Source organism: Rhinolophus ferrumequinum, chromosome 9 (genome assembly GCF_004115265.2).
Source record: "Rhinolophus ferrumequinum isolate MPI-CBG mRhiFer1 chromosome 9, mRhiFer1_v1.p, whole genome shotgun sequence".
Lineage (NCBI taxonomy): Eukaryota > Metazoa > Chordata > Mammalia > Chiroptera > Rhinolophidae > Rhinolophus > Rhinolophus ferrumequinum.
Genome location: NC_046292.1, coordinates 76,700,829 through 76,721,078, shown reverse-complemented (window position 1 = coordinate 76,721,078; position 20,250 = coordinate 76,700,829). Strand labels below are relative to the sequence as shown.

The following is a 20,250-nucleotide window of genomic DNA, read 5'->3' as shown; positions in this document are numbered from 1 at the left end:
TCAGAAGAACTGCTTGAGAGTTCAAATAGGGACTTTTTAGGTATATAAGAGGAGGAGGAAGAAAGTGATAAATGACTTCAGTGGGATCTGCTGATGCTTGATTCGGTGTGTGCTTATTCTCATTGCCTGTCTGGGCCTGTTGGTTGGGGCCTTAGGGCCAGCCAAGGGCTCGCAGGTCTGAGGTCTAATGTTTCTTTGGAGGAAATAGAAGGACGTAAACTTGGCAAGTCTTCTTGTTTTTCTTCTCTGGGAACCATTTGTTGTTTTTCGGGGTATACCATGTCATAAAATGGCACCTGGCACAGATGGATCTGTTTGGAACTAGAATAAGATTTAAGAACTGGGGCCTCTATCTGTTAAGAAAGGTAGCACAAGTAAGACAAAAGGGAAGGCTTCTGAAAGGTCAGTTGAAGTGTTATTGAATTACTCGTGTTGGAAGCAGATATTTCCAGTGCTAGTGCCTACTCCCTGCTCTGATTGAAACGTTCATCCAGTTTAGCAGATTTAATTGGCTTCATTGTGAGGACTAGACCAGGCTGCAGCATTCCCAGTGGATTTCTCTTCAGAACTATTTCTGTCACTGAGTTTCTTAATTTAGATGTTTCATGACCACTTGATAGAAAAATAGAAGTGTTTGATCACTCTTGCTTGGTGGGAACTGGAATACTTTCGATTGGGGCTTAGATTTAATCTTGCATATTAAATGACTGTTCTCAAACTTAGAAGGTGGATCTAGTACCCTTTTCCAGGAAAAGTACAGTTCTACTTTGGGTAAAGTATCTCAATCAGAACTTTACATTTTATTTATAAGTCTTCCTTTACTGTTTCTTCTGGAACTAGTTGAATACATATATTCTCTATGGAGATGTTGGATAGAAAGAAATCCTTCCTTTCTATGGACATCATGACTCTGAATACTACAAACGGACTTAAAGACAATGATGATGGACATATCTTCTTTGATTAGACTTGAGAGCATGGATGGTAGTGAATTAGTGGTTCTCAGACTTGGTTGCACATTGGAATCACTTTGAGAGTTTAAAAATACTGATGTCAGTTCAATAAGGTTGCAGAATGCAGGATCAATATACAGAAATCAATTGTATTTCTATACGCTAGCAAAGAATGATATGATAGTGGCATTAAGACAACAATTCCATTTATAATACCAAAAAGAGTAAAATACTTAGGAATAAATTTAACAAAGGAAGTATAAAGCTTACATTCTGAAAACAACAAAACATTGTTGAAAGAAATGGAAGAAGACTAAATACAAAGGTACCCCGTGTTCATGGATTAGGAGACTTAACATTGTTAAAGTGGCAGTATTCCCCAAATGGATTTACAGATTCAACACAATTCTTATCAAAATTCTAACTGTCTTTTTTGCAGAAATTGACAAGCTGATCCTAAAATTCGTATAGAAATTGGCAGGACCTAGAATAACCAAAGCCATCTTGAAAAAAGAACAAAGTTGGAGAACTCACTTCCTGCATTCAAACTCGCCATAGTGCTGTAGTAATCAAAACTATGTGATACTGTCATAAGCGTAGACAGATCAGTGAAATAGAACCGAGAATCCAGAAAGAAATTCTCATGTTTGTTGTCAGTTGATTTTCATTAAGGATGCTAAGGTAATTGAAAGGGAAAAGAATAGTTTCTCAGTAAATAGCACAGGGACAAATGGATATTGATTTGCAAAAGAATGAAGTTGGGCTGCTTTCTCCCAGCACAGACAAACATTAACTCAAAACGGATTATAGATCTAACTGTAAAAGGTGAAACTATAAACTCTTAGAAGAAAATAGAGGAAATAGAAAAAATTTCATGACCTTGGGTTAGGCAATACATGAACAACAAAAGAAAAAAAAATAGATTGGACTTCATCAAAATTAAAAACCTTTATATTTAAATGGACACCATTAAGAAAGTGAAAAGATAACCCACAGAACAGGAGAGAATATTAGCAAATCATATCTGATAAGGGACATATCTAGAATATGTAAGGAATTCTTACAAGTCAATAATAAAAAACAACTCACTTAAAAAATGGACAAAAGATCTGAATAGACATTTCTCCAAAGAAGATGCTCAAAGTCCTTAGTCACCAGGGAAATGCAAATCAAAACCATAGCAAGATACCACTTCACACATATTAGGATGGCAAGAATAAAAAAGAGACAATGACAATTTCTGGTAAGGATTTGAAGAAATTAGAACCCTCATATACTGCTGGTGGGAATGTAAAATGATGCAGCTGCTTTGGAAAATAGTCTGGCAGTTCTTCAAAAGACAAACATAGAGTTATATCATACACCACATCTACTCGTAAGTATATACCTAAGAGAAATGAAAACATATCTACAGGAAAACTTGTACATAGATGTTCATAGCAGCAGCATTCATAATAACACAAAAAAAGGAAATAACCCTAATGTCCATTAGCTGATGAAAGGATAATAAAATGTGGTATATCCATACAATGGAATATTATTCACCAATAAAAAGAAATACTGATACTTACTGTAACACGAATCAACCTCGAAAACATTATACTTAGTGAAAGAAGCCAGTCACAAAGGACCACATATTGTATGATTCAATTTATATGAAATGTCCAGAATAGGCAAATCCATAGAGACAGAAAGTAAACTGGTGGTTGCCTAGACCTTGGGGAGGAGGGGAGATTAGAGGGGGAAATGGGGAGTGGTTACTAATGAGCATGGGGTTCCTTTTGGGATTATGAAATAGTCTAAAATTGCTGTGTTGATAGTAGCGCAACTCCGTGAATATACTAAAAACCATTGAATTGTACTCTTTAAATGGGCAAATTATATAGTATGTGAATAATATCTCAATAAAACTGTTATATATATATATATATACACACACATATATATCTCTCTCTCTCTCACACATACACATATGCATGTGTATAAAATACTGACGTGTGGTCCTTCCCTCAGAAATTCTGAATTAATTGGTCTGTGGTATGCCTGGGCATTGGACCCAGACCTACTGAATCAGAATCTACATTTTTAACAAGATCCTCAAATGATTCAAATGGACATTAAAGTTTGAGAAGCATTGTCAGTAAGGTAGTTGAAGAGTAAGGCAAATGAATGTTATCTTTGAAGTTCACTACCCTTCTGTTGAAGTACCCCTCTTCCTTCTGCCTAGGGCTACCCCTATGGTGTTCTGATGTGTGTGTATATAGAGGGGGGCTTCCCCTCATACCAGCAAACAATTCTCAGATTCAGATACCAGTAGGGTGTCCCAGAATTCAACTTAGTTCTGACACCATCTATCCGGAGATAGCATCAGATTCCACAGGTTAAGGATTCAGTCCTACAAAGACTCTGTTCGCTCCCTACTTCCAATGCTTATCATAAATCCAGGTTTGTATCTGTGCTTCTGACCAACTGGCTATAAATCAGAGACTCCCACAACCCCCTTTTTGGGTTCGATTAATTTGCTAGAGCAGTTCACAGAACTCAGAGAAACATTTTACGTAATAGATTACTGGTTTATCATAAGAGTATTGACGAAAAAACACCCAGCCTAAGAGAAAGCTTGTAAGAGTTTATTTGAGCCAGACTGATGACAATTGCTGAGAAGCAAAATCTCAACAGATTGAGAAAATTCTCCGCAAAATGGCGGTTTGCAACTTATTTTATATATAGAATCAAAGGAGGAGGGTTACATGAAATCCATTGGTGGTAGATTAAGGGGATGGCAGAAAGGAAAGTAGGGAACTCTCTGGGATTGGATAAAAGTAAATTGGAGAGCCAGGTACTTCTTTCACATAGGTGGGTACAGGATTGTTAATAGTTCACTTTTTACAGCACATAGAGATGGTAATCAAGGGACAAGAATAATAATGAGGGATTTTGTAGTTTCCTGCTCTGGTCCAGAAAAAGGGATTACTGACATTCCAAGGGCATGTTATCATAGATGCAAATAGGCAATAGACAGGCTCACTTAAGGTAAAGATTTACCTTTGTCAAGGAAGCTACAGGCCAAGGAGTGATTTCTCGCCATGACCCGATTTTAGCTAGAAATTTTATGTTCTAACTATCCTATGTGGTTATTTTTGGTCTCCTGAGCTTATCTGGTTTGACATGTGGCCCCTTTTTTTCCTCCACAGTATACAGTATAACTCAGGAACAGCCAGATAGAAGAGATGCATAGGGCAAGGAATGAGGAAGGGGCAAGGAGCTCACATGCCCACTTCAGGCACACCATTCTCCCCAAATCTCCACGTGTCACCAACCTGGAAGCTCTCTGGGCTGCGTCCCTTTGGGTTTTACTTATTTATTTTATTTATTTATTTTATTTTTTATTTTAATTTTAATTTTTTAAAATTAGTTTCAGGTGTACAAAACAATGTAATAGTTAGATATTTATCATTTATACCCCTCACACAGTGATAACCCCCTTCCCCCCATTTACTACCCCTCTGACATCGCACACAGCCATTACATTTTCACTGTCTCTATTCCTAATTCTGTACTCCACTTCTTGTAACCATATATATATATACATATATGAAAAATTATAGTTGACATTATTTTATGGAGGTTTTATTACATAGGCACGACTGATTAAATCATTGACCAAGGGTGATCCCTTCAACTCCTAGCTCCTTTTCCCTCTCAGGAGGTTGAGGGTGAGACTGAAAATTACAACCTTTTAAAGACAGGGTTGGTTCCCCTGGCAACCAGCCTCTATCTTGGTGACCTGGAACTTTATTAACATAAAAAAAGACACCTTTGTATTTCTCACCACTTAGGAAATTCCAAGGGTTTTAGAAGCTTCATGCTAAAAATGGGGACAGCGACCAAATATGTACTTCTAATTATGTACAAATCACAATATCACAGCTGCCCTTCCCAATGGTGTACCATAGTTTGCAGTGTTTCTTGTCCATAAAAAACATATTTGTCTTGTACTCTTTACTTCCGAGCACTGCCCTCTGCTAGGGAACTGGCCTATCTGATGAACCTGTATTAATATTCTCCTGCCATAATTACTTGTGAATTGTAACAGGAACATTCTGGAGACAAGGTTTTAATCGAAGAAATCTAAAAGGTGAAATTTCTGGTAATGTTGATGGTGGAACAAGTGGACAGAGTGAGATTGGGGGCACATAATTACATACACCAAATTTTTGAATCCTCATTATAAGTACTACCAAGGAGAAATAAAGAGTGCTTACAGTCATGGAATGGTTTTAAGCAGGTGAGAGAAGGGATCAGACATAGATTCTTAAAAATTTCCTTTTGCCTGCAGTGTGAAGGCAAAAACACACATGGGAAGACCAGTGAATGGGCTAAGGCAGATGGCCTAGGGTCACGGCAGAAGAGAGGGAGATGAAGAGTCCTCATCGATATTTAGGGAAGGGATTGATAGGGCTTGGGGATTTATTAAGTCATGCAATAATACATTACGTAGAACCTTCTACATCGTTTTCTGGAATCCATCAGAGAACAAGGCAAAGTCTCAGCTTCTAGCTGACCTTCTAGTGGGGCAACAGACATTCCACAAGTAATATTAGGTAGAAGTAAGTGCTATGGAGAAAAATAAAGCCAGGGAAGGAGGCCCTATAGGGGACGAAGTTTGGCATTTTAGCCAGGGAAGTCCTATGCGAGGAGGTAGCATTGAGCAGAGCCCTGAATGACGTGAGATTGAGAGGTCTGGGTGAAGAGCATTCCAGGGAAGGGAAATGGCATAAAGAAAGGCCTTCCAACAGGAGCAAAGAAATTGTGTTGAAGAAATGGTGAGAAGGCTAGTATTCCCTGAGTAAGGTGATGTTGACGACAAGGCTTCCAGCCTAAGAGAAAACTTACAAGAGTTTATTTGAGACAAACTGATCACAATTGCCAGGAAGGAAAATGTCACGGGATTGAGAAAATGCTCTGCAAAATGGCGGTTTGCAACTTATTTTATACATAGAATCAAAGGAGGAGGGTTACATGGAATCCATTGGTAGTAGATTATCCATTGGTGGTAGGAATCCATTGGTGGGAGAAAGCAAAGCAGGGAATTCTCTGGGATTGGATAAAAGTAAATTGAAGAGCCAGGTACTTCTTTCACATAGGTGGGTACAGGATAGTTAATAGTTCACTTTTTACAGCACATAGAGATGGTAATCGGGACAAAAACAACAATGAGGGATTCTGTGGTTTCCTGCTCTGGTGTGGTGTATTGTGCCCTGGGGGATCTGGAAAAAGGGATTACTCTGACATTTCAAGGGCATGTTATCTTACATGCAAGAAAGACAGAAAGGCAGGCTCATTTAAGGTAAAGATTGACCTTTGTGAAGGAGTTACAGGCCCGGGATGTGACTACCTGCCATGACCAGCTTTTAGTTAGGAATTTTTATGTTCAGAGCATCCTATGTGGTTAATTTCAGTCTCTGAGTTTGTAGGGCCTGCCATGCAGGCCCTCCCCTGCGCTTGTCAGGTTTAGTATGTGGCGCTTTTTTCGTCCACAGGGGCAATGTGTTTGAAATGAGCTCCTAGCAGTAGCTAGTAATCCAAACCCTTAGGATCTTGTGAGACGCGGTAAGGAGTTTGAGAGGCAGTCTAAATGAGATGCACATTTATTGGAGGGTTTTGGGCAGGAGAATAAAATATGGTTTATATTTTTAAAAGATGTACAAACAGCATCCTGGCTGCTATGTGGAGTAGAAGCCAAGAGACCAGTGAGAAAGTGACTACAGGGGGTCCTTGAAAGAGGTGATAGTGACCTGAATTACAGTGGGAGTGGTAAGAAGTAGTTAGATTTGGGACATGTTTTGGTTGTGGAGTTTGAGGAAAAGAGGAATCAAGGATGATGGTGTTTTTTCTGGCTAAGCAACTGGGTAATTGGTTCTATTTACTGAGATGGGAAAGAGTTGGGGGTGGGGTGCCCTGGCTCATTCCCTCCATTCTTTCCATACTACCTCCCATTGGCCAAGTCTTCCTGGAACCTGGGAAATAGATTCTCTGCATTTCAGAGCAGGGCAAGGGAGTGGGGAATGGACCTGAGAGTAAGTAGGCAGTGGGTCGGAACAAGTGGTTATGTCTAGTTAATGAGGTGACCAAAAAGGAAGTGTCAAGAGAGAAGAGAGTTTATATCCCATCCTGAAATTTCAGCCTTTAAAAACTGAGTCGAGGAAAATGAAAGAATTTGAGAAAGAATGCCCAGAGAGGAAGAATGAAAATCAGAGAAGTATGGAATTCTAGAGGCAAGGGAAGAGAACATTGCAAGAAAGTGGGAGTGGTTAAGTGTGTCTTCTGTGGCTGAGGGGTCAGAGAGGAAACAAATGTGTGTTGGATTCATTGACACATGGAGATCACTGACAACTGTGGACAATCACTTGTGAAGTTATATGGGAGGAGCAGTCATGGCGTTGGGTGAAGGAATGAGGGAAGTGAGGGCAGACAACACTTTCAAATATTTGGTGGTGAAGAGGAGAAGAATAAAGAAGGAAGTAGCTAGCCAGGAAAAGGAGTAAGGGAGGGCTGTTTTTCTTGGCTGTTTTATCATTATTTTTCTTTAATTAGGATTTTTTTTTTAACACGTTTAACTGCTTAAGAAAGATCCAAAAGGTAGGGAAAAATTCAAGACATGAGAAAGAAAATAGATCATTTCCTGAAAGGCAGGAGGCATGGGGAACTAGAAAATAGAAAATAGTGGACTTGGCTCTGTAAGGCAGATTTGGCTCCTCTGTGTCAAAGGAAGGAAGAAGGGAGGAAGGATGCAGGTGGGATGGGTTTATATGTTTCAGTGATTGGAGTTGACGGAGTTTTCCACCAAGCTCTTAAGTGGTAGATTCAGGCTTTCAGCTCCAATAGACGTCTGAGTGTCTACCATGTGCTAGATCCTGTGATAGATGTTTCTAGGGGATATGAAGAGGATTAAGATATGATCCAGACCCTGACGGAACTCCTAGACTGATGAGGCAGAAAAGGGTTAATAAAAGTGAACCTGAAGGGGAACTGCCCAGGCCTGCATCCCCTCCCCAGGAACTGCCCAGGCTCATCCCCTAGAAATAAATCTAAGATGTTTAAACCCTCATAAAAAGAGGAGATAAGACCCAACTGCTGTGAACTGGTTCTTCACACATTCATAAACTGTTGAAATCTGCCCGTTAGTTGAACTCTAGCCTAATTATAATGTAATTAGAATGGAATGAACATTAAGGCTTGGCCTCCACCGTGGGTTTTTCTATATGCATTCTGGGTAAGAGCATGAGCAGAAAGAAACTAGTTATGTAACTAACGTATGTCAATCAAATTACCTCAGTCTATACGTCACATCTCCTGCTGTAAGGAAACTTACCTACCCTTTCCTACATAAGAAAAAGCTAACCTGAAGTTAGGTGCAGTTTTCTGCCCCGGCAACTTCTATGCCAGCATCTTTCTTCTTGAATAAACTTACTTCCTTGCTCTCCTCATTTCAGGCTGAGTCTGTGAATTTTTTTCACCTTTTGCGAATGACCAGGGGTGAATTCCAATGACCTAACATAGACTACTGGGGAGACAACCTAGTACATAGACACCTGCAATGCAGGGTGATACGCGCTGCACTGTTGACGTGAATGAAATACTTCAATTGTTAACATCTGGTGTTACCTAAGGTGGTGATGAGAATACTGGAAAGTAGGGAGGAAGAGCCGAGTCGTCTGGAGAATTGGGGGAGGGGGTGTAATTGTATAGTTTATAAAATTCTCTTTGGATAGTCTGCTGTTCTGATAAGTCCTCAAGAGAAGATGCCATACCACCAGCCCTACTGCCAATCAAGAATCACAGTGTTCTAGTCCTTTTGATGGATTTATATGGTTTCCTTTTTGAAGGGGAAAATATTTGGAACCCCAATACTGAGCTATTTTAAAATTACTTTTCTTATACTCTCACTGAAACTTATATAAGCATAACACAAGGTATAAGCGCATGTAGACTTAGTATCTCTTAAATGAGAACATGTATAAGCTGCATATTATCCAAAATTGTAGACCAACAAAATTTAAGTGACTATTGATGTAATGGATGCTATTAATATTTAGTTTCCACTCCATCAGTTTTCATAGGTAGGCTCTGAGCTTGGCATGTTCCAATGAACAAGAGGTAATTCAATGATCTAGCCACTTTTCTGTGTCGGAATCACTAAAAATCTTGACTTACACAGTTCTTGCTGTGCCCAGATACTTCCATAGTATTTCCATCTGCCTGTGACAATGATAGCATTCCTACCTGGCAAAGCAAGACTGTACCACAGACACAAACGTGAGCATTAAAATTCAGTGGAAAGGGAGTATTCCCTGAGGTGGTCTAAAGTATGCTTTTATCAATATGATTAAATCAACATAAAATGGATAACTACTTTGCCAGGAAGAACGCCTGGGATCCCAAGAACACACCTTTGCACCTGGTTTGAAAAGTACTGCGCTAGCTGGGCCTCACAGTGCTGTGAGAGCAGATGGGCTGGGCATTGTGCCAGACTGGGGACAAAGCAAGGAAGGCGTTCTCGAATAAGAGCCGTTTAGGATGAGAACTGTAAAACTAAGATCTCTTTTTCACGGCGCTTACAGCTTGTTTTTTCATGTGAGGCTTCTTTTCAGTCCTCTGGTGCCAAGTTTTCCTATCCATCCTCTGATGTCCTATGTGGTTAGAGGGGCGTGAAGGTCAATCCCATCACTGGTAATATCATATTTGTGAAAAGCCAAGGTTTCTGAAAGGGTTCTTTTTATAAAAACAGTTTTAGAATCATACCATACTGGGATACAACTTACTGCCTAGCTATAGATTACTGATTTATTTGAGTTTTTCAAACCATTATGCATTTCCAAATCAGGATGCTTTTGGAGTGTTAAAAGTCTTTTGAATTGGGAGAGATATACCATGTTGACTTTACTAATAATTTAACTCAACAGCATCCAACAAAGAAGGCTTTAGTCTTGGATCACGTGTAGAGATCATCGTCTGAAGTGGAGGAAGCAGAATATTGGCCTCGATAGAAGATGTTATTTAGAACACTCTTGAGACATTATGCTGTAATTGTGTATGGAGGCAAAGATGCGTTAGTCCACATTTTATTAAGTATTCATTTTAGTGTACTTCATTGTACCAGGAATGATCAAAACCAAACTTTTAAACTCAAGGCCTGTCTCGGTTTTGGCCTGTAGGTACTTTCCCCTTCATCACCTTCCTTCCCACCCATGGCTGAGTTAGGGATGGGAAACCTAAGGTCAATACTTTACCAACTCAGTTTCAAGCCAGGTGGGCTGCCAGTCCTTCTTGGACCTCGTTCAGAACTCCAGAACCCTCATCCAGAAGCATCCAAGGGCCTGGGGATCATTTTAAACTTTCAGCTAATAGTACCCATTATCTCCTTCCTCCCAACAATACCTGTTCTCCTCTTACCTCCCCTTCCCACTGTTGTGAGGTCCCCAGGAGTCACATCTGTTTGGGGACTTTCATGTCTGCATGCCTGCCTATCCGTTTTCCAGTTATGCTTTATGTTGGCATATTTCTTTTCACTTTTCATTGTATTTTTATGTATTTACCCTCATGAAAGACTCGCCATTTCCCTGAGAGTAGGCTAGGCATGTGGTATTGTCCCATTTTATAATTGAGAGTGCTGTACCTGCATAGGTAAATAATTTGCCCAAGATGCCGACGCAACTTTAGAGCTTGTACTTCAGTCTTAATTATTAGTATCCAGTTCCACCGACTACTCATTGCATTTTTTTTCTTAGAGAAAAATTTTAAGAAAGGTTATATTTAGTGACAGAGAAAGAGTGACTATATTGTAAATATATATGTATATATGTACACATATGTATATTGTTCTTTGTTGGATCTGTAGGAGCTTTTTCTAAATGTTGTAGCCCCTTTTGCCTTGTCCACCTAATAGATGAAAACACCTATGAAGAATACCTTCTAGTACATTGGAAAAATAACACCCCTTACAGGTCTAGGAGAAAACTCTTTCTGGAAAGGTTCCATTGTGCATAATTCATTGGTTCTCAGTGTTGGAGAGAGAATACAAGTCATCTGGTTCACCAAGTGTTTGATGGTTAAATCCTTGGTTAGATCCCATTTGAATCCTTGAGGGCTATAGAATGATTTTTAAGGAACAATCCTTATTACTATGCATGACACAGCATGACCAAAAAATGTTTCTGTGTTCTACCAAACTAATTAAGTGAAATGTTGACCATTCAAAAGAAAAATTGTTTCTTTCTTTGGTCATCAGGATTTTTGAAATGTTCTATTTGAAACATTTCCCTTAGAACTTGTTAGCTGTTACAGAAATTGCATATTTAGACATCTGTTTAATGCTATTGTTTATTGGAATGTAATCTTTTTCCGATGTGACTAAATGATGGTTGTTGTTTTTTTCTCTTTCTGTGTTTCTCTGTCTTTATTTACAAGCTGGATTCCAGTTTCTGCCAGAATTGTTAACCGTTTACTTATGTTTGGTTCGTGTAACACGCACGGGGATTCATGTGGATGTTTTCGGTTCTTTTGTGCTTTAGTCAGAGGTTTTTGAAGAAGAGCAGGAGAGTTCAAGATTACATTTTTAGTGATAGCTAAATGAAGGCATATTATGAACCTAAGGTACTTGAAAATTCAGTAAGAAGAAATAACTAGAACTAGTTGTTTTCTTTCTTCGCCTTTGAATAGAAATGCAGGCCCCTAGTGATGGAATGTCATGTGCCTGCTCTGACAAATCTCTCTCTTGAACCAGTGTTTCTTAGAATTTAAAACAAGGGTACATAGGTTATATATACTTACACCCTGTAGTTGGTGTACACAGCTCTAACTCCTCTCCTAAAATCATGGGTCACGTAATGTTGTGGCCAGGAGAGTACTTGTGGGAAGTTTAAAAATTCATTGCATTTATGTATTGTGGGTGCAGTGTACCTCCAAACATGACATTAGTAAATAGAACATCCAATCTAAACTCTTGGGAAAGCTTAGATTTCAACTTTACAAATTTGTAATATAAGTGGACATGATTTGTGTGTGTGTGTGTGTGTGTGTGTGTGTGCGCGTGTGTGTGCCTATAAAGACTCCCATAATCGTTTTAGTCCCTATTTAACCCTCAGTTTTTTCAATAGAGCAAAAAAATTCTAAGGAGAAGCCTGAATAGAGGTGTGTGGGATGTTCTCTCACAAATATTTGTTCTGTTTGGAACTTCTCTACCATCAGTGGCTTAACTGGTCCCCTGCAGGGAGTGGAAAAAGGATAATCTGAGAAGGTCAAAGGATTAACATTTCCCCTCAAAGTTTTTGACAGAAAGTCTAAGACCACCAGGTGAAGGGGAATAGAAATATGACCAAATATTCAGCAACTGGCAGATTTTCAAAGGGCATCCATATATAAAATTTCAGGTCTATGTTTGTGTGTGTGAATGTTTTAAATCCTGTGAGGTAACCATACAGCTATCATTGTCCCCATTTTAAAAATTAAGGGAAGCAAGTCTGGGTCTTAGTTTAAGTAACGTTACCATTGTCTCCTGACAGTGGTGCGGGGGCTATAGCCCAGATACTAGGATTTGACTGATGTCATACATAGCACTGTTCACTTTGTTTTCCTCAGATACCTTCCCCTTGAGCCTAGAGACCATATATTTTCAGAATTTTTCTACTTAAATTTCAAGTAGCAGCTGGGGTGACCAAGGTAGTAACACTGGAGTCTGTGTGGCAGATGGAAGGCTGAGAGGTTCTCAGGAGCAGAGTGGGGTGGACAAGTCTTCCCATCATTTATTCATATGTCCCTTGGTATGACACTCCTTTTTGTGAGCCACCTGCCGTTTCTCTTGGGCTTTGCCTGCCCGTTGAACTTCTTCCCCATATTTCCTTGCTGCTGCTCTCTCCTGTTGACCACTTTTCTGAGCACTGAAGACCGTGTTTGGCACCGTAACTCCTAGCAAAAGTGATTGTTCACTCTTGTCTTGAACAAGAAAGTGAAAGTTAAAATATAATATCTATATTGCAGTCAACTGTAGGGGAAGAGTGACTTAAGAAGACCCCTGCTTCCAGGTATCTTTTATACCCCAATTCATACTAAATCATGAGCACTTTCTCATGTCTTTAAACATCATTTGAAAATATTTTTCATGATTCTTCAGCATTCCATTACATGAATTTAGCATAATTTATTTACGTGTTCTTCTACTTTGGATATTTAGGTTATTTTCTAGTTTTGTTTTGTTTTTTTTCGTGATGAACATCATAGGAAAAAAATGGACTCCTTGGAGAAGGGAATTATTAAGTACTTGAAGAGATGCAAATCTGGTTTAAATGGTTTGCCTTAGTCGTTGATTCATTAGTATATTGTAACAGTAATTTCAATCAGAGAAATACATGATTAGTTTTCTTGAAATAATACAATTGTGATATTATTTTTATTTTCAGATGGGGAAAATGAATAAAGATGATCAATGAAAGGAATAGATTTCAAAATTATGTCATCAGTAGTCTGACCATAGAATTTATTTCATAGTTAAGGTTTTATAAAAGGTTGGTGCTTTGCAATACTTTTCGTGTAGCAGGTTGATACATAAATGTATAAATATGAAAGATCTGAACCCAATTATAAATAATGATCACTTTGCGAGAGTCATTAATTCATGGACTAGCTTATGGATTTTGGGGCTGTCCTTCTCAAACATTTGAGGTTGATTTTTTTCATCATGGCTATAGAAAAGAGCTGACCAATTAAGAGCAAGTTGGTAGAAATTGAGGAGCCAACTTTTGAATATCTGAAGAGTTTTATCTTCTGGAACTATAGCGTTCAGTTTCCTATGAGCATGTGGGGATGGGTTAGGAGGGATAAGGGAGGGGTTAGAGGTCTCCATGATATCAGTTCTGTCTCCAGCTTTCTCATTCTGACTCGTATCTCCACACACTGCCCAAGATCCGGGTGCAACAGGCAATGAGTGGATCAAGTTTGTCCTCGGTGTTCTCCCTCGTCTCTCCGGGTTTCTTTTTTTCTATCTAATTTTTTCTTTCCCCAGGTTCTACTCATCATAGCATACCAAGGCCCATAATTTTGGGAAAGTCTCATTCTCCTAAATTGTCTTGGAAATTATCTTTTCCAGGTGTATTTGCTGTTACGGGTGTTCCTGGATAAGTCAGTGCCTTACTCTCATTTTGATTTTGTTTCGCTAGCTCAGCACGAGGGTCACAGTTCTACTTTGGGGCAAACTTTGAGGGAGAGGACCACTAGATAAAAATGAAATTGGGCAGTCACGTAAGTTTAAAAAAAAAAAAAAGTAAAAAGAAGGCTTTAGCCATTAATGTAACAGAGTGTTTCTCCTTTTCCCAATCTATAGTGGATAAAATGTGTGAGCATACAGGAATTTCGCTTGTTGCTTTGAATAAACTCAATAGTCTTAGGATGGAGTCATGCATAATTAATTGCCTGTCTCTGCATTCTTTCCTCAGTGATGGCTCTTAGTATCCACACGTGTGATAACTTATATTTCCCTGAGTGCAAGAGCCCCAGGACTGCCCAGTGACGAAGAAGAGGCAGTGATAGTTTTGTAACCTTTGCCCTACTGTAATGTGGTGAGTAATTGTCTGTCTTTTTTCTTCTTCTAGTGCCTGAAACAGTATATGCAGCTGGCAATCCGAGAAGGATGTGGGTCTCCCATCACTTGTCCTGACATGGTGTGCCTAAACCATGGTACGCTGCAGGAAGCTGAGGTATGGACGAGTGTCTTCCCCTCTTTCCTGTTGACATTGTTTCCTAGGATCTTGACTCTGATGTGCTTCCTTCCCAGGGAGTCAAGAAACAAAAGACAGAGGTTAACGTTTTAAAGGAGTACTTTATAGCTACATACCTTTAGATTCTCTAAAGTTAAAGCTGTTATTTCCCTCCGTTCTAATTATAAATGCTATCTGAATGTTGAAGAAGCTCTAGAATAGGCAAAGGTGTAGAAATAAAATTTATCAAATGTGAGGTTTGGAGGCTGAATGGTCTTGTGATCTTTAATACTCTAAAGATAAACAGATAACAGATTAGCCACAGGTATGGACAATAAACTACACATTTGATTCTATGAAGGTAGTCTGAGTTGAACTATTTCCAAAGGCAGAGAAAGGCCTTTCATTTAATCTTTATCAGGCTTCAGAAATGCCCTTGTTGAGTGAGTGCTTCCATTTTCGTGAGACTGTGATATATCTCTTTCCTTTGTTTCTTCAATCCCCAATCAGTAGCTTGCCCTTAATTCTGTTTTTAATCTTTAGATCCTGCTCACTTTAAATCAGAATATAACCAACTCTTGTCCATTCTTAGGGGCTTGGTAAGAGTCTCAAAGAGGTTTCAAGAAACAGATGAAATAGGTTCTTCAGTCAGCAAACACATCACAGCTGCTGTGCATCAGGCACTCTTCCAGTTGCTTTCCTAGCCAGTATAGTATCTAATCCTTTCAATGAACTTGCAAAACTGAAGCCTAGAGCATTTAATTAATTTCCCAAAAGTGCATATCTAAAAAAGCAGAAGAGCTAGAATTTAATCCTTTTTGACCACCATAATTATATCGCTTTAAGAGTAGGATAAAGGACTTGAAGCTCAGTAGTATGTGTGTGTGTATAGAGATATATACGTGTGCATATGTATGTGTGTGTGTGTGTGTGTGTGCGCGTGCCTGTATATGTATATATGCATGTTTTATTACAAATATATATGGTTTTACATATACATCTTTTGCTTTGTAAGCAAAGCAGTCAGATGTTATAGACCATTTCTGACCTACCGGCCTCTGGTATCCTGTGTTCAGCTTATGGAATATCAGCTAAGTGGTACAAATGAGCTTTACGTGGTTTTTTTGGGGGGAAGAATCAAAGGAATACATAATGGTTTAGAAGTGATTCATTTTAGGAAAATCATGAAATAATGGGTTTTTTGATAAAAGTGTAGTTTTGAGTATGTAAAGCCTGTGATGAGCGATATTGCTTATTTTTGTGAGTCATGGGCAGAAGGGAATTAAAGTGGGGAAAGATTAGGCTAGCTGCCAAGAATCCTATTGGTTTGTGCAACCCAGAAATCGTTTTTAAAATGAGGCTCAGGTATGCAGGGACATCTTTCTATGCTTACTCTTTCTAAGAAAGATGCTTCCTTTGACTTGCTTCTCTGATGATCAGACATGAGAGTGAACAAAAGTGCACAGTCTGCCGGGCCCTGTTCCAGGCCAGGATAGAAAGCTGAATACAACAAGCCTAGTGCTATCCTCCTGGCGCTTCTGATCGAGCACAGACATGTTGAACTGGTAAGGAGTCAGATACCGTGTTTCCCTGAAAATAAGACCTAACCGGACCATCAGCTCTAATACGTCTTTTGGAGCAAAAATTAATATAAGACTGGGTTTTACATAATATAATATAATATAACACCCAGTCTTATATTAATTTTTGCTCCAAAAGGCGCATTAGAGATGATGGTCCAGCTATGTCTTATTTTCGCAGGAACAGGGTAATTATAAAAGTGGAAAGCGTGAGATGGAGTGGGCAACAGGAACTGTGTCTCAGATGAAGTCTTATTCCTGTATGCGAAAGCTAATAAACATAAATGTACAGTTTGGTGAAGTTTCACAACTAGCCTTTGAAACTAGTCACAGTCCTGCATTCTAGACTTGTGGTGTCCGATCCGGTAGCTACTAACTACGTGTGGCTATTTACAATGATATTAATTAAAATTAAATACGATAAAAAATGCATTTCTTTGGTGGCACTAATCCCATTTCAAGTGTGCAGTAGCCGCATGCAGCTAGTGCTACCAGTTTGGACAGCCCAGTATAGGACATGTCCATCATAGCAGAAAGTTCGATTGCATAGTGTTGTTCTAGACCTTTCAGTGACCATTAGCCGCTGACACCTTGGATATCAAACGTTAGGGCAAATGTGTTCAGACGAGTGAGTGAAGAAAGGCTACCGTTTGTCTCACCGTCCTCTAGAACAGAGCTTCATTTCTCTGCTTTTCTTAGTATAGACATTTTCTTTTCATATCCCCCCATAATTCTTGTCTCCTTTTTAATCATCCCCCTTTTCCCATTGTACCCGTTCTCATTCACGCCTTCCTCGTTCTGATTCCATTTACCCAGTTTTACTCTAAAAACAATTTTACTTTTTAGGCTGTATTAAAACCAAACAAACACAGGATGGCTCTTAAAAATTACAAAAGGGAATTTGAAAAAACAGAACAAAAACATATTCCAAACGAAACTATGTTATTTGTTAAATTTTCCGAAGCCTGTTTCCCATTAGATGAGTAAGAAGACACACTCCAGGGCATTAACGGACCTTTCTTTACTTATTGGTCTTGCTGAGAGCCTGACTGAAGATGGGCAGGAATGTACAGTAATCGTGTTTTCAACAAACTTGCCAAGATTTTTTTTTTCCCAGAATAAAAATACACGATAGTGGTGGTGGTGGTGGTGATTATCTCTCATTTTGAACTGAGAAATGAATAGACGACCATATTGGAATATTGGTAGCTTCATGAATTTATATGGGACTACTCCTTTCAAAGCAAATACCATACACACGTGAACTTCAGTTGTACCACCTTCCTTTCTGCCTTGCTTTTGCATCAAGGTTTCCTCATATATAGTTATTATAATACATAGCTCTTAATCAAAATATTACTTGAGTATATGACAATGGGGCTTATCCACATTATGCTTGACTGGATTCTATCCCCATGGCTACTTTTTCCGCCTTTAAAAAAATTATACAGGTAACATGTAAATATACTTGTTAAAAATAATTCTGGTTAAGGCTCAAGTTCCCTTTGTCCTGCTGCTATTTCTATTATAAGATATGGTTCTTCATCATTCATTGTCTTATAAACTGCACATAACATTTCTTCTCTCCAAAGAACACTGGGCACTGAAGCTCTTTCCTCTGTGTGCTTCCTTGCGTGTGGGTCTAGTTCACACAGTTGGCTGGGCTCCATCTGTCTGCCTCCTGCAGGAGTTAGGTCCTGCCCGCCTTCTTAATACTTGCAAATTGGCTCAGCTGGGGCTCTGCGTCTTATTTATCAGGCTTAGCATCATCAGCAAAGCATTTAATGGCCAGTTCAAGTGCTGTTTGCTTATGCAGAAAACAGTAGGAAAGGCAGCTTCCCCTTCAATGTCATGGAAGCTGCTGGGAGGCAGAGCCTCTGGAGGACTTGTGGCTAGAGGTGCTCCACCGGGAGCCAGGGAAAAATAAAACTTTCCTTCCTTTTGTCATCTGGTACTTTCAGCTTTGGTTCTGCAGGGATTTTTCTAATGTACTTGATTCAGGGATCTTGCCCAACATGGAATTAAGAAAGGCAGGACAGATTGTTCTGATAGCATTAGTTTAGGCGAGGCCTTTCCTGGAAGTCAGTAGCCTTGTTGAAAAGGTGATTACTTGAAGAAGTTCCTTTGTAGTGTTAGGAAGTATTAGGTTGGTGCAAAAATAACTGCGGTTTTTGCAATTATTTTTAACCTTTTAAACCACAATTACTTTTGCATCAACCTAATAGCATATCATCACTTACTGGGAGAGCCTGAACCATCGGTCTGGACCGTGTAAAATTTGAGTGGTGAGCGCACAACCCATTTAAGTTGTACCTACCATGACATCGCCTGAGAAATTGAACTTCTTCCTGCTGCCAGTGGAAGGCAGGGAGCAGCTTGTCACCCACCAATCCTCCTTCCAAGCCCTGGAGCCCTGAAGTGACCAGCCTGCCTTTTCCTGCTAGTGCCACAGTGTGCACCAGACAAGGATGGCTGAGAATGGCGGTCCAGAATTCTAGGAAGGGATTGGTGTAGGGCGCTCTGGAGGACTAGGATAGAGGGGAGGTGGAGGGCGGGAGTAGAGTGCTAGGGAATTTGAAACTGCATTTGCAAAAGAAACAGTTTTTACTCCTTTCTTTGAGGATGGCTTTGGTAAAGGCTGCTGGAATTATAGAGCTCCCTGTGTTCCCGCCAATCACCATTTAGCATTGCCTCTTTTCCACTTGCCACCTCTTAACCCTCTTCCCGTTGATCACAGTGTGAAGCTGGGCCCCAGGAAAGGTGAGGATGCCCAGGCAACGGGCCATGTTTCTGTAACTGGGGTTTCAGGATCTGAAGTGAACGGGTTGAGTCTGTCGGTAATAATAACCATTGGCTGCAATTTATGTTGGCTGGAGAAGAGTAAAACTTTGGAAGGGCGAAGGACAAAGGAATCTTTTATGCCAGAGTGAATAGATATTTTTGAGATTCTCAGCTGAATTGTGTTTTAGAACGTTTTAAAAACTTTGTTTTAAAACTGCATATAAGTAGAGAATAATATTTTTTAGTTTCTCCTTTAACTGGAGGCAAGTGGAAGAAAACTGAGCAGCAGTGGTTTGAACGTGTCACCTGGATGTGCACACAGGCATATCCCTTTTACCCTAGATGAGCAGAGGGAGAAAAGGCAGGGGGTGATGTGGGAAGGTGGGAATGAAGCATCTGCAGAACAGGTGAAAAGGGGATAGCAAAAGCAGCCCTCTGCAGGCAACTGTGAAAAAGATTCCTGACCCTGGAATTCTATTCAGCCCTACCCTTCGCTTCCCCAGTGGACCCTGCCATCTGACTCTAACATAATGATGCTTTCTTGTTTCTTCAACCAGGATTTGATATGTAGTATGTAGGTAAGGAGATGAGTTTGGTTTATTACACTTAAGTGAATGTGCCAGGTTTTTTTTTTCTTTTCTGTTAGGAAATACAGTTCTTATTTTCTGGGTTGAGATAGGAAACATTCTTAGTTTCTGTATTAATGTGATTGGACACTTAACCCATGAGACTAGTACTGTTTCTCTTGCCAGTATTTTTGCAAGTCATAGCAGCTCAAGATTTGCCAAAACCTTGACATGATCTACTAGTAGTTAGTTCCATCTCCAGATATACTGGTCTGTTGTATTTCATGTTCAGCCTTGTCCTTTAATTTCTAAAAGCAACTGTAGCAGAGGTATGATTTAAAGGGCCAAACCAAGTAAAGTCTGGGTTTTCTCACCACTCTCCCTGCTCCCCTACCCTTGTCTTCTGTGCTGGCTTTCTAGACTTTGAGGGGCAATACTTACATGAAGCCGATCCCTAGCTTCTTTCTATGATTTAACCATTTCGTTTTCCTAACTAAAAGACTATATGTTGTATTTATCAATATTTCTTGTGGGAACACATACCACTTTCAGCATAAATGCTTCTCTAGCAAGCAGGCTCCCCTGTTTGCACACTTTTTTTCTTTGATTTTTCTAGGAC

General features: G+C 39.6%; 1 protein-coding gene across 4 annotated transcripts in view; it reads left to right on the top strand.

Annotated features, from left to right (window-relative positions):
• RNF144B (ring finger protein 144B) overlaps positions 1-20,250 on the top strand; it is a 156,026-nt gene that overhangs the window by 111,399 nt on the left and 24,377 nt on the right. For all 4 annotated transcript variants that reach the window (XM_033115532.1, XM_033115530.1, XM_033115531.1 and 1 more), the window contains one exon: positions 14,600-14,704. In XM_033115532.1, coding sequence (XP_032971423.1) covers positions 14,615-14,704 — 90 coding nt within the window. In that variant the 5' untranslated portion in view covers positions 14,600-14,614. The remainder of the gene's footprint in view (positions 1-14,599; positions 14,705-20,250) is intronic.